General features: G+C 41.3%; 1 protein-coding gene across 4 annotated transcripts in view; it reads right to left on the bottom strand.

The window, feature by feature from the left end:
- Positions 1-15122, bottom strand: part of COL4A6 (collagen type IV alpha 6 chain) — a 293638-nt gene that overhangs the window by 136598 nt on the left and 141918 nt on the right. For all 4 annotated transcript variants that reach the window (XM_015443981.4, XM_065537764.2, XM_005594329.5 and 1 more), the window contains exon 3: positions 12886-12966. In XM_015443981.4, the coding sequence (XP_015299467.3) occupies positions 12886-12966 (81 nt within the window). The remainder of the gene's footprint in view (positions 1-12885; positions 12967-15122) is intronic.

The raw sequence follows: 15122 nt of genomic DNA on the forward strand, positions 1-15122 counted from the left end.
CTTCTGCTCCGTTTCCCTCCTGGCCTCCGGGCCCTCTCCCTGGGCGGCCTCTCCACTGACCCTGGGAGGTCACCTCCCAGCCACGGGTGGGTGGTGGCGCTGTAGGGATGGCTGTGTGTGGGAACGGGCGCTGTTCTCGGGGCTCCCCGAGGAGCGAGGATCTCTGGGGGATGATGTGAAGAGCCCGGGTGATCCCAGGGCGGGCTCAGGTTCCCCTCAGGAATCTGGGAAACTCTCAAGGAGGCCCTGTGGGGGCTAGTCAAACTCTCTGGGGTCTGGGGGCGTTGGGTCATTGGGCTGTAAATGCAGGGAGGGGCAGGGGTACTTGCCACATTGCAGGCTGTGGTCCCTCCAAGGGACCTTGGAGGACTTCAAGTCTCCTTGCTCCTTTTATGAAGGAGGGGGAAGAGGGAGAGTCGGGCTTCTATTTTGCTCTCAGAGCTCTGGCTCAGTTTGGACTTGATTTAAAAAGTAAAATTCAGAGAGAAGTTTTACTTTCTTACTCTGGTACCAATCACTGGAGCCATGGGACCCCAGTTCTGATAATGGATCACATCAGATCACTAAACTGTCTGTCACATGCCTCCAAAAGCAACCCACGTTAGGCATCTTGGGACTCTGTGTCCTCCTGCTGCTGAGCCTCTTCTTATGTTTCTTATCTGTGTCTTTGTGGTACCTTTGTGGTTCCTTCGAGGGTCAATATTAGTATCTATGTGGATATGCAGGTTTAAGCCCATTTCTGAATTCACAAAATGTCTGAATGGGTTTTAAGGACAGCAAATGTTGCTGTATATATGTGTGGCTTTTCCCTATGTGTATTTTCGGTTAATAATTCTTCAACTGAATTTCAAAGGCCATGTTTAACCCCTGGCTTCCTTTCCTCCCTGAGCTTTGTGAAGTTTAAGGCTCTGTTCCTAAAGCAAAGGGGCCCTGTCTGGGGAGCCTGTTTAGACCTGTCTCTTCCTTTTGTTTGCTTTCTTTTTGTCTCTCTCTGGGGAAACCTGGCTCCTGAACCCTGGTTACCCCTTATTCCGCTCTGGGCCCCACAGCATGTTCCTCCACAGCTCTCTCCCTTGTTCATAGTTGTATTGGCATTCCCCCAACAACTTGTGAAGGGGGTAGCAACCACTGACTCGTGTCAGCTCTGAGAGAGAACCCAACTGAAGTAATGGAATGCAAAGTCACTACAATTACTTGAACTAGCAAAGACATGTACAAGGACAGAGACCACAGTTTCTTTGATAACCAAACATATACATTAATTTCCCTTGGGGCCAAAGAAATGAGCATTTTTTCTTTCGGTCTTCAAAAATTAAAAAGTAAAACTGAGCTTATAAGGCTGAGGATAAAAGGTGTAAATGCTGTCATAGCAAAGCCTAGGGCTTAGCTAAGTCTACAGTAGGAGCCTGCCATGGTCGCAGTCAGTAATTCAGGATAAGGGCACAATTCTAAGGTACTCTGCAGACTTTTCTGCCGACCAAGCTTTAAAATCTGTTTTATATGAAACAATGACTTCCTTCTTTCATGATTCCCCAAACCCTGCCTTATACTTATAACCCCCAAAATAAAATTTGTCAAGTAGGAAACAGATGCTCTTTCAGGACCCTTTGAGTTGGTCTTTCTCCCTGGGCATCATAGTAATTACAGGAGCTTTTAACATCCCACAGAGAAAAGCATCTAACAGTCCTACCTCTGGAATCAAGACAGGATCATCTCAGTGATGCCAATTCCACTTGATTTTATGATGAATTCTCCTTAAGTGGAATCAGTAGGGACTAACCAATGGAGACACTGGTTTCCAAAGAGTTAGAGAAATGTGAGGGAAAGGAGCTAGAACTATTTTCCAGCTAATTTTTTAAAAATTAAAATGTCATACATTCATTTAAAGTGAAGACTAGGTCATATCATCAAATCACTAGTTTGGGTGACTCTCTCTCTCTCTCTCTGTGTGTGTGTGTGTGTGTGTGTGTGTGTGTGTATGTGTATTCAGGAATAGAGAAAACCACTGAAAGAAAGCATCTAAGCAGCAGAAAAAACAAAATTTCCATTCTGTTGTGCTAGGGGATCTTGGACATGCCACTTAACATCTAAAAATAGGGAGCTTAGTGTCCGCCTATCATGTCTCTTACTCTTATTCCAATCCACCCTGGATAACCCTCACCAAATTAATATTCCTAAAGAATAATTTTTATCATAATATCTTTAAAAAGAGATTGCTGAATTACTCCAGACCATACCAATCTATCCATTTGAGGTTTAGTGATCTACCATTCAGACTTTTAATCAGATGCAGTGATGGGTAGTCAAACATTGGCATGTGTGTGTGTGTGTGTGTGTGTGTGTGTGTGTGTGTGTAGCCTCCCTAAGTAGAAGTCTGGTACTTATGAAATGTTTGCATTCCCCACAGTGCCTGCACCAATATTTAGCCCCCAGAGTACTTTCTTTTTTTTTTTTTTTTTTTGAGACGGAGTCTCGCTGTGTCGCCCAGGCTGGAGTGCAGTGGCCGGATCTCAGCTCACTGCAAGCTCCGCCTCCCGGGTTTACGCCATTCTCCTGCCTCAGCCTCCCGAGTAGTTGGGACTACAGGCGCCTGCCACCGCGCCCGGCTAGTTTTTTGTATTTTTTAGTAGAGACGGGGTTTCACCATGTTAGCCAGGATGGTCTCGATCTCCTGACCTTGTGATCCGCCCGTCTCGGCCTCCCAAAGTGCTGGGATTACAGGCTTGAGCCACCGCGCCTGGCCCAGAGTACTTTCTTAAATGTTTTTCTAGGGGGCTTGAACCTCACACAACACAATGAGATAAAAGAAAATACAGAACATAGTCTAGGACTTCCACCTCTAAAAGTAAAGATGGTCATTAAATAATTGGCTATGTGCCTCATTTGTTAAAATAAAAGCTCTTTTGAAAAGATGACAGTGAAGCAAATTTCTGCAAAGCAATGCACATTTTCCCATCAACTTCTACTATAGCTTAGAGAGATGCTGTGCAATTAATTTTCTTAAACATTCTTGGAAGACTTCCATTAATGCGAGTCTTCTCAAAGTAGACACCAAATTACTTCCCTGACATATACTTGGTAATTTCATCTCCACACGTTTTTAACTCCATTGCAGTGAACTTTCATACAGTCAGTGGCCTACATAAAGGGACAGACCCACATTAGAGCTGTGAAAACTGACATGACTCCTCACAAAACTTGTAAGCACGTATGAAAAACAGGCTTTCCTTAATCTTGGAATTCATTTCTTAAAGCTTTAAAAGAGAAGGATATTAGAAAAACATTTTAAAACCCAGACAGGGATATAAATGGATGCTATATATGCAGTCAGGAATTACTACTCACTAGGGTAGAGGAGGAAGGGCAATTGATTTGTTGATATCTGGTCGATGTCTTCCTAGCAGATTTTCTCCACTCCAAGTATTCCTCCAATCACAACAATCTGACTGCAATGAGTAATACAGGGAGCTTAGCTGATTATGGCCACAAAGGTTTCAGAGGCCATTTGACATGGTGGAAAGAACACTATGCAGGGGAATGGAACACTTGATTTAAATCTCAGTTATGTCACTTACAAGAGATCTTGGGACAGTCTCTTAACCTCTCTGAAACTTTCTTCCAAGCTCCATAATTAAAATGAGGGAAAGAGCATTCATAGGCATGCCAGGAAGCCTTTTGTGACCTACGATGTACCTCTTGAGGGCCGGATCCAACCCTCCAGGCTTGCAATTTTATTATTTAATAAGTTCCTTTGGTGTTTCACTTCTCCCAGTTCCTGAGATCCCCATTGCTTTATTCTATGTGAAGTTGTCAAGGTGAAGCTCTAAAGTTGGTTGCATGACTATGCTATAAGAAAAGAGCAAGAGACTTTGTGACAGTTATTTTTCTCTTATCCAGAGTTCTTTTGCCTCTGTCTGTGGGCTCCCATCTATTTTAAGTATGGTTTAGGCCAGTGGTCTCCAAATCCTCTTGACTGCACACCCTTTTTCAATTAGAAAAGCTTTGAGCATGCTTCCTCAATACATGTATATTTATACATTATTAACAATTATATAAATCATACACATGTCCTACTCTCTCCCCTATATATTAATGATAATATATATAAAATGAAACACACAATAAATAAAAAGTGTAAAAGGATGAGACAAAGATGAAATAAACAGCATGTTAAATGTCTTGTTAATTGTGATGGCTTTATTATATTATTAGCTAATACCTCAAGGCACAATATGTACTTAGGGCAAGATCTTTCATCACTGAGAATTGATACAAGTCCATATCTCATACAGTGTTCTTCATTATTCTTGCAATGTTTTTGCTGACTTCTTGTCAGGTATAATTAGATTTTCATGGTTTTTACCTCATAATGAGGCTGATAAAAAACTCATTCTAGGAGTAGAAATGTGAGCCCTACCATTTTCATGTGCTTACATTACTAGTATTGTCTCCAACACATGGTCTATTTGCAGGAATCTTCTTAAGCTGCTTGTCCATTTTGTGAAGGTTAAATGTAGTTAAATATAATCCATAAATCAACTAGGTCCAAGGAAACATCAATATCTCTGGTATACATTCAGGAAAAAAAGTAAGGGCCCCAAGGACACGCCTCCATCTTGTGGAGCCCCCACTCTTCCCTCAGGATACCTTACAGAGCATGCACAACAGGAAAGCCAAGGAAAGCCGACCCACCTGATGAGGATGTCAGTGAAAATACATATATTACATATAATAGTAATACTAATAGTCTAATACATAGCATTTAGTGACCCACACAGCTTTAAACACTTTACATAAATTATTTAATCCTAAATCTTAATTTCTTTCTAGCATCTCATATTAAATGTAAATAGAAATTTTCATATTTTCTTCTATACCCAACAGATTGACCTGCATGCCCTCCCCCCTCCACCCCCCCAATTTGCAGACCACTTATTCAGGTTCTGAGATTAAGAATCTTTGGATAAGTGGGATGCCTCTATAAATTACATTGCAGCAACTCCTCCCTGCTATCATAGCAGTTAGTGAACCACATAGCTTTAAACACTTTACATAAATTATTTAATCCTAAATCTTAATTTCTTTCTAGTGTCTCTCAAATTAAATGTAAGTAGAAATTTTCATATTTTCTTCTATATCCAACAGATTGACCGGCATACCCTCCCCCCCACCCCTCCACCCCCAATTTGCAGACCACTTATTCAGGCTCCGAGATTAAGAATCTTTGGATAAGTGGGATGCCTCTATACAGTATATTGCAGCAACTCCTCCCTGTTATCCTGCTGCTGCAGTTTTCATGTGTGCTGATAAATGACAAAAAATAGAAACTGAAGTCAAAGATAAGTGACATAGGAAGCAATCCCAGGCAACTGAAGATGGAGGGGAGAAACTAGGTGAGGAGGAGGCCATGGTGGAGAAAACGGGAATAAGGGATGGAAAGCTAGAAATGGAGCAAGAGGGAAGGAAGTCTTGAGGGAGAAAAGACTAGGGAGGAAAGGAAGAACAAGAAGAAAAAAGGGGCACACATCTGGCAACTGAAGGAGAGAGTAGACTAGGAGGAGATAATATGTCGCTTGTTGACCTGCAAGATGCTCACGTATGTCTTAATATCTGATGTCTCTGTCATATGACTTAGCAGGGCCAGCAAAAGGAAAACTGAGTGATCCCCCCAAATTTGTGATTTGTGTACACAGATATGCAGAGTGAGCATGGCTCCTCTTATCAGAGAGGCACATGAGATTTATTCAAGCAATGCAAGGACAGGGCAATGCTTCATTTAAAGAGCGAGTTTCTAAAGCTAGAACGGTAAGCAGAATGACTCCTAGGCAAGGCAGGGAATATTTTGTTGGGTTTTGGTGAAGAGAAATTCCTGTGACTCTTCAAATCACACCATCCAGATGACCAAGGAAGGGGAGTCCTGCACATTCCTGCAGAAGCACAATTTCAGCTGTCAGGAGTGTCTAGAAGCAGCAACAGTAAAGAAGCCACAGCAAATGAGTTATATCTGAGGCAGCTGCCAAGACACCATTCAGAAGATAGGACATTGTCAAAAATCACCTTCCATATCTCACTTCAATACTAGAAAGCACGATAATGCACTCTAGGGGCAAGGAACCATCAGGGTACAGCAATGTAGTGTCTGACTTAGATTGTCAGAGCTTGCAGGTCCTTTGAGATCACACATCCCAAATCTCTCATCCTACCTATGGGAAAACTGAGACCTTGAGAGGGGAAAGCACCAAACCAAAGTCATCCAGCTGGCAATGCTCACACATGACACTTAGGTCTCTGGATAGTTAAAGCAGTGTTTCTTGTCTCCACAGCTGTGTATTTATCTACCTCCTCCTCCAGCTCCTTGGCTCTTCTCTAGCAGAAGCCTCCCTCACTAGTACATATAATATATTCCATAAATCCTATAATGTCACAATACAATCAAATAAATGATTAAGATAACCACGAACATCTGCAGGGCTATGATTGCATCTTGATTCAGTGCAGAGACACACGTTTTAACTATCATTAATTATCCTGAACCTAAAGAACCATATTTAAATATACAAAGACCCCCGATTTTCTACACCCCCGTTACTGCCACCTAGTGGCTACTTCTCTGCTCAGACATTACTTCCCCCCTCCCACAAGGAAGAGGAACAAGACCATCAACTTTGCACAAGGTTAACAGGCTTTTAATAAAAGGTTTGGTGGAGAGGAGGGTGGAAACAATGTCACAAAGAAAGTTAGGGATTACCTTTGACTCACAATTATTCATTAATGTTCTCATCTTGGAGAAAGAATTAATTGCTGGAAGTAAAAGATAAGCATTTTGCCAAGTCCCTTGCATTGTTAGGTATAGAGTAAGAAGCAATCAAGTCAAAGAAGAGGCCAGAGTCAAAAACTTAGAGGAGTTAAGGAACGCAGAATCCCAGAGCAAACTATCGAAATCAGATGTGTGGTCCTTGCAGCTAACAGGAGCTAAAGAAGATGTGAAAATGACTGCCCTGGCTCTTTGCCTTCTTTCAGCAGCAGGGATTACTCCCTCAACAGGAGACTTCTCATCAACTTCACAGCATCCTAACAGCTAATCCTGGATGTGGAGAGCAGGGCTAGAACCACACCTATGCAAAATTGCTTGGTCAGTTGGTCAGTCTTTCATGAGACAGTGTGTAGTGCCTACGGACTCTGCAGAGTCTGAGAACACTCAGTCTCTCTGCTTTAGTTATTCTTAAGACAGTGGAGAGCTGACAAGTGAAGAGAAATGATGATAAGAGTAGATAACACCAGCCTGGCAGATCATGGAAAGCTTCCCAAAGAGATGAAATCTGTGCTCAGTTTTAAAGGATGGATAAATAGAAGCAAGTCAACAGAGAAAGGATAGAGCTAGTGGAAGACTAGTACACGTAGAAGGGGTGGCAAGTATAAAACCTGCAACACATTAAACAACACAGTAGCTCTGAGAACTATGAACAGTTCAGTGAACTCATATTGTTTTGAAAATATTTGTCTTGTTTTGTTTTCTGAAGTGAGGAGGGTTCCTAATGAGAGATAATATTGGAGAGGTAGTCCAGGGCCAGGTAATGAAGGACTTTATAGGTTTTCTAGAGATGGGATTTTATTGTGAAGTCCATGGGGGAGCCATTGAAGGACTTTAAGCAAGAGTTTCATGATACATATCTGTATTTTGGAAAGATTATGGCAGGACAGTGGCAAATTGAGAGAGAGTGAGATTAGAGGCTGAGAGATCAGTCTTGAGGTTACTGAGGTAATTCTGGCAAAAAAAATGACATGAGCCTGGATTGGAGAAATGGGTATGGAGACAAGTGGATGTATTCAAGCTCAATTTCAGAAGACAAATGGACAGGACTTAATGATGGATTGGAGGTAGTAGGGAAAGGAAAGAGAAGACAAGAATGACTCCCAATTTTCTGGCTTGAGCAGCTCAGTGCTTGTTGATGCCATTTGTTGTGATGGGGAAGACAAGGATAGAATTTAGGAAGGAGTACATCAGGTGGGGGTTGGTAATGGAGTTCTGTATAGACATGTTTATGGTGTCAGTGAAATCCAAGCAGAGATAACCAGCAAGAAATTGACAATGCCTATCTGAATCTAGGAGAAAGATCTGAACTAGAGCTAGAGATTTAATATTTATCATTGTATGGATGGTGGCTGAAATCCCTGGAGTATATAAAACCACCCTGGGAGAGGCCTACACTGAGAAGAAAAGTGGGATGAGGACAGAATGCTGGGAGATCCCAATCAAAGTAGGAAAAGAACTAGGAAAGGATAGCATAACATTCAAGGGAACAGAAAGTTTCAGGAGAGAAGGAGGTGTCTTATATAGCAGGGCCATCATGGAAGATAAGGAATGAAAAATATTCATTGGATTTGGCAACAAGTAACTTAGTAGTGATTAGTGTCAGCAATAGGGCCAGCCCACAGATGTCTGAGGAGTGAGAGGGGCAAATATTTGTCATGAAATAAGGCACAAAACTTAAGTGCAGGCAGTTGGAGCAAGGCCTAGCCACCCAAGGAGGTGATAAACAATATGAGCTTTCATGTTGGAGAAGTAGAGCAAAGACATTGGTGTGTGTTGTAGTGGCTAGTCAGGAGAGCGACATGAGGGGAACACAAGGAGGAGGAAAGATGTACATTGCAATTTCCTAATTCAGGAGAAAATGGAAAGGTTTCTTGGTAGCCATGGCACCAGTCAGCTGACACAGGCAGGGAATGCCAGATGTTTGCAGGAGAATAAATCGAAGGACTAGTTGTTAATGCATCTGGGTTCTGGAATTCATGGGAAACACATTTTGTGGCAGTGGAACAGCAGGATGCAGGCAGGAGATAAGGAATTAAGAAACCTGGGCTCAGTTTCACATGAAACTCAGGCTAGCTTCATAAACTCTCAAGCTAGGCATAAAATGGGGGACAAACAGCCTTTCCCTAGAGGGCAATCCAAACATTCCCCATGGTTTTGGATTATCCGTGATAATGCTTCTTTAGATGGCATGGATAATTAGGAGGTCACCATGTTTTAGATAAACACCAGAACAATGTTCAAACAGGGAAAACTCTAAAAGAGTATTGAGGAATACTAGGCTCAGAAGAAAACAAACTGCCCCCTCCTCCCACCCCCAACTTCAGACAAACACACACTGATGGAGTATAATGCAGAGATAGCTTTCATAGCTAGTAGGGCAAAAAAAGAAGTGTTGGAAATGTCAACCTAAAATGTTTTGTTTAATCAAGTGGCAGGGGAAAAAATACCAGGGAAGAGAACAACCCGAAAGAATAGTTCTTCCAGATAATAACACCTACTCCTAAGAAAGAAAAGTGAAAGTCATATGTTAAGTTCAAATCTGAACATCTGGGTGAAAACGTCTTTATTTAACACTATGAGGCAGTTCATTTTTAAAGATTGCCATTCTCTTAAAGTTGGCTAAATAAGGTTTAGCCACTAGCAGGCTGGTGACCTTGGGCAAGTCACTTACCAGTTTCTTTATTTGTTGCATACATACAGGATTACAGCCCCTGAAAGATGTTTTGGAAACTGCAAAGCAGTGCACCAACATTAGGTAGGGACTTTTACCAGGCAGGGCATACCTTTGAGAAATCGGTTTGAGATAGCTTCAGCCAAAAACGGCTAGATTGCAGTTTTGCAGGAGTGCTAGGTGTTGTGTAAAGGTCCTAGTCTGTCCAAGAGGACTTTGGCAAAGAAAAAGTACACACTGCCCAGCAAGCTGTGCGCTTGATGTTTCCCCAAGGCAGGGGACAGGCCTGCCAAGGGCTGCAGCATATCTCAGGGGTGACCCAATGTTCCGTTCCACTCCCAGCTCAAGAGAAACAGCTTGAAATATAAATGGGGCCCTCTGCTCAGCTAAGGAAAACAGTCCCAAATCTTTCTGAAATCTGCACACAAGGGGTACTGAGGGGCTGTCCTGCAGGGTCAATAGTGCTGGGGCCAGTTTAAACAATTCTGCTTGGCCCTGGGAACATCGGAGGAAAGGGAGGATGACTAAGCAGGACCTGGTTGTGCTTCAAGCATCCACGTTCATGGTTTTCTGCATGAGCATAGGTCTTATCTATTTGGGAAATAGGACATTCCTGCTCTCGACTCATGAAATATGGCTTGGTCTGGTTCAGTCACTTCGACAAGCATTCTTCGAAACTTTAGACTTTGCAAATACATTTTTAGGAACATATTTGACAGTGTGGAGTCTGTGTCTTTTAAATATTGAGGGAAAAATCTGTGCAGTGATATTCTAATTTCCTCCATCCCCCACCCCCTCAGCCACTCAGATGTTTTCAAAAGAGAAGCCAGACTAAGGTTCCAGATGTTTGAAACCTAAATGAGGGCTCCTCATGAAATAAATCTACTGCCCTCCATTTCCAGAGATCAAAATCTTAGCCAGGGGTTTAACAATGAGGTCACTGTAGGCATGTTTGCCTGGTGTAGGACTGACGTCCGATCAGATATTTAAGATTTTATACTTTTAAAGGCTCCCCAACCCAACAAACAGCCCAGAGCTTCTCAGTTTCCTGGTTGTTGTGTCTAACTGCTTTTCATCCTGCCACAATCCATCGGGAAATGTCCCTTTGTGTCAAACCTTAAATCTCACTTGCACCGATTTGGGTCATTTTTATTTGCTGCATCTTTGCAGAGGTAAAGTAAGTCAATAAGAATCATCAGTGAGGAAAGTGGCTAGAGAATATGTCCAGGAAATTCACAGAAGAAATATAAATTTCCCGGTAATATGTGAAAAGACACTTAAACTCAGGGAATTAGAATGATTTTCACTCATCATATTAGCAAAAATATCAAGTGTTGGCAAGGGTGTAGAAACATGGGCATTTTTGTACAATGCGGATGGGAATATAAATTGCAGAATACTTTGTAGCTTAATTTGGCAGTGGCTTTGAAGGTTAAAAACGTCTATTACCCTTCTACCAGGTAATTATGATCCTTAGTGTCTATGCTAGAGATATATCTATGCTTGAGCTAGTATCTATGCTTGAACACAAGGAGGCCTGCTCAAAGATTTTCACTGTAGCTCTGCCATTTTACAAATAGCAAAAATTTAGAAACAACCTAAGTAGCTGTCAAAAGGGGAATGGCTGAATTAAACTATGGGGTAGAGAAAAATATCTTAAGGACACATTAAGTTTACAAAAAGGGCCCAGAATAAATACTTAGAATTCTATTTTGGACAAGAAAATCAGATAATGAGACTATTTTTAGACATATGTGTACACATCTCTCTGATTATATATGGAAAAAGATAAGAATGACAGTAGTGGCACTGAGAGAGCATCAAGGGAGATTTTTGCTTTGTCTATACTGCTTGCATGTTGTTCAAGAATGCATTCATATATTTATTGTGAATTTTTTTTTCTAGAATGTCTCAGAGGTAAGGGTATGGATCTTGGTGGCTACAGTGAGAGGCAGCAGTAGGTAAGTTGGTGACGTAAATAGATGAGAAATCAAAGGACCCAGATAAAGGCCTGGAATCTGTCATCACTTTGCTATGTGATCCCAGGAAGTAATTTTCCTTCTGAGTCTGTTTCCTCTGTACAATCAACGAATAATATGTGAAGCTTACTAAGAGACCTTCCCTTTCTCATATTTTACGATTCTCTAAGTCCATGTCTTTAATCTAGAATAGGTCTGGTCCCCTTTGATGAGAAGATGGATTTTTATTCTCTTCCTTCAAATTCTGGCATAGTTTGACATTTCACTTTACCCCAAATGTGAGATAATGAAAGAGAAGGTGGAACAGTCATTGTGTTCCCTGTTTGGCTATGGATTTGAAAGTTTGGTTGACCTATTTATACTACTACCTTCTTTTGACAGTATAAGCCCTTAGGCTTGTTTGAGTGTGATGAGAGTGCATTCACAATGCTAGAAATGGGAAGTTATGAACTCTGTAGGATGGCCATTAATCCTGGAAACACACCCACACACACACACACACACACAGACACCCACACCCACACAGATGGAGCATCCCTAATCCAAAAATCCAAAATCCAAAACGCTCCAATGAGCATTTCCTCTGAGTGTCACATCAGTGCTCAGGAAATGGTGGATTTTGAAACATCTCAGATTTCAGATTTTTGAATTAGGGATGCTCAACTTGTGTATGTGTCTAATTTTTTTTTCAGATTGAACCCCTTTCAACACTTTTCCTGGGTTATACTAAAACTGCATTTTTTCAGTGAAAATCATAGATACAAATATCTAGGGGCTATGCATATTCAGGAACTGATAGAAGTGCTGTGTCAATGCACTGAGTTCATTGCAATTTGCATGACAATTTGAACTGTGCATTGCTAATGAGAGACAATACATGGACTATGTCACAACATTTTAAAACGTATCCTATGTTGTAATGTAATACCTATAAACCATCTTTATGTATCGTCACCTATATTTCTGGACTTTATGGCTACCCTGTTCTCTTGAGTCTATCACTAACAAGCAGGGTGATTTTGGACAAGTCACATCCACAGTCTGTAGATAACAATTGGAACACCTGTTCCCCAGACTGGGAGGGAAGAATCAAGTGAGCTATGAAAATTTACACTTATCTACAAACATCGTCGCAATCTGGCTCTCTACAACCTAATTGGCTTTTGGAAAAACTCCAGATGAAACTCTGAGGAAACCCTGGCATTAAGTGAATGAAGGAAACCTCTTCTTGGTACCTCAGAGACTTTGACCAATCTAACTCTGACTATCATCACTTAGCAAAGCTCCTTCCAGCTGGTCCTCATCACTTTGCTTGTTCCATGAGGTCATAAGAGTAAATTCTAAGCAGTTTATTTCTAAAGAAAACAGATAACGGCTCCCATGCAACTATTTGTCTTTCAACAATGAAATAAGCAACTTACTCTCGCTCCTTTCTCAGGAAAACACTGACAGCTCCCACTGCAGTCTTGGCCCCCACACGGCTTTCCATAAGACTTCTCTCCCTATTAAAAAAAGGAAAAAGTTAATAAACCATGTGAACCAAGAAGCAATGTTGTCCCAGCAAACCTAACTCTTCGCTTCTTTACCAAGTAAATCTTTCGCGGCTTAATGATCTTATCTGATGTTGTCAGTAATCAAATGAAATAAAAACTAATCTTAAGCTAGCATCCTTTCAGGTCAGGTCTATACCTCATCAAATAAATAGCCGGTTTTGGAACTTTACTTTAGACACCTGCTCACTGGTAGAAATTCCAGGCACAATATACAACAGAATTACTTGGGGGCTGGAAATAGACTCTAGACATATTCCTGTGAAAACAGGTGTCCAGTGACTTATGGATTTGCACTCATTGATAAAATGTAGCTATAGCAGATAACTTGAATGGAATTCAAGTGCTAGATGTGTAGTGACATATGAAAATGGCTACCTTGTACTCTGCTCTCAGAATCGTTCTTTTCAAACTCCATTTCAGCACACCATTCAAACCTTACAGTGGCACTCCCATGCCCAGTTAGTCAGATCCAAATTCCTCAGTTGGTATTTTATAGTCCCCCGCAAGCTCTCTAACTTCACTTTTCCTTCTGCTCTGATTGATGGTGATGATTGCTAGCTGAATTTCTGCAAGGCCCGCACATGACCTGACATGTGCTGATCCTCACCAACCTCATCTCCTTTCTCTCTGGCTCACTCTGCTTCAGTCACACAGGAGGGCGTTCATTCTGTTAATTAAAAACATCAGGCCTGTTCCTGCCTCAGGGCCTCTGCCCTCGCTGTTCCTTTTTTTTTGCAATGTTCTTCTCCGAGATTTTTTTTTTTTTTTTTTAATCCTGGCTTCTTTTCATCACTCAGGTCTCAGCTCAATTGTCCATTCTCAGAGAGGCCATTCCTGAGTCTCCAGTTACTTCCAATCATATAATTTCATTACCTTTTCATCATTAGACATTCTGTCTACTCCTACTAGAATGTAAGCTTCATGTAAGTAGGGACTTCATTGTCTTGTCCAACCCTGTATCTCCAATGTCTAAAACCATGGATGACACTCAAGGAATTTTTGGTGACCACATGAATGGAGTTAGGATTTGAACTCAGGTCTGACTAACTCCAAAGTCTTGACCTTAGCCCTTAAGCCTTAGTGTTTTCTAAGTCCTTTGTCTACCAGAACCTCAATACAAAGACTCAACAATAAGAAAAACTGCAATTCTGACCATATCCACCTTGGGAAAAAAGCAAAACATAAATTCTAACTATTATCTGTAACAAGAACTTTATCTCTGGGATGCATGGATTTAGAACCATCCAACTTTTTAATGTTGGATGTTTTTTTCCAAAGAGAAAGGCATATTTATGAGCTGACCTCGCACTTAATCATTCTTGCCTCTGTGTACTGTGTGCCTTTTCCTAATTCCTAGAGAGCACTGTGAATTTCTCAGATGGTCTCTTATCTCTTTAGACATTCCCACAACACTTTATCAGCACAACACCTTGGTAATAAGGTAGTGATGGCAAAGCTATGACAAAATATTACTATTTTAGATTCCCAACACCTTCCTTATACGTTCTAGTTTCTCTCTCTTATAAGCCCTTGACATGGTAAGTGCTATTGCACACTTTCCAGTTTACCTTCCATTTTATGGAATATAGGACAGGCAAGTTTTCATAAGGGTGAGATCAAGAGGTACTCTGGCAGGAGGAAGCTAGGGGCTGGGAAACAAGAGAGAACTGAGAGAGCAGCATTGAATTTTATCTTCACCTATGCTGACACCCTTGTCTAATGTTGACTACTATATTTCTTGGTATTAAGGATAATTTGTATTTCCTTCTCCATACATTCCTGTGTTTTCTAAGCAGTCTTCAACAAGCACATATAATTAATAAGAATACAAAATAATACATAATATTAAGTGATAAAAATCATCCCCTTCAAGGACGAGAACTTGACAGGTGTTGCCAAAGTTGAAATGGCATCTATTCGGAGCTATGGCTTACTTCCAAACAATGTCTGCTTGAGTGTTCCATAAAATTGGTCTATAGTAGATGAAAAGTTTCCAGACCCCTCAAACATGGAGCAAAGAGGCTGGAAGCAAGGGAACTGGAAAAGAGGGGGGCAAAAAAAACGATAGCAGAAGCTGAACAAACCCATAAGAATCAGAAGCTAAG

Source organism: Macaca fascicularis, chromosome X (genome assembly GCF_037993035.2).
Source record: "Macaca fascicularis isolate 582-1 chromosome X, T2T-MFA8v1.1".
In the NCBI taxonomy this organism is placed as follows: Eukaryota; Metazoa; Chordata; class Mammalia; order Primates; family Cercopithecidae; genus Macaca; species Macaca fascicularis.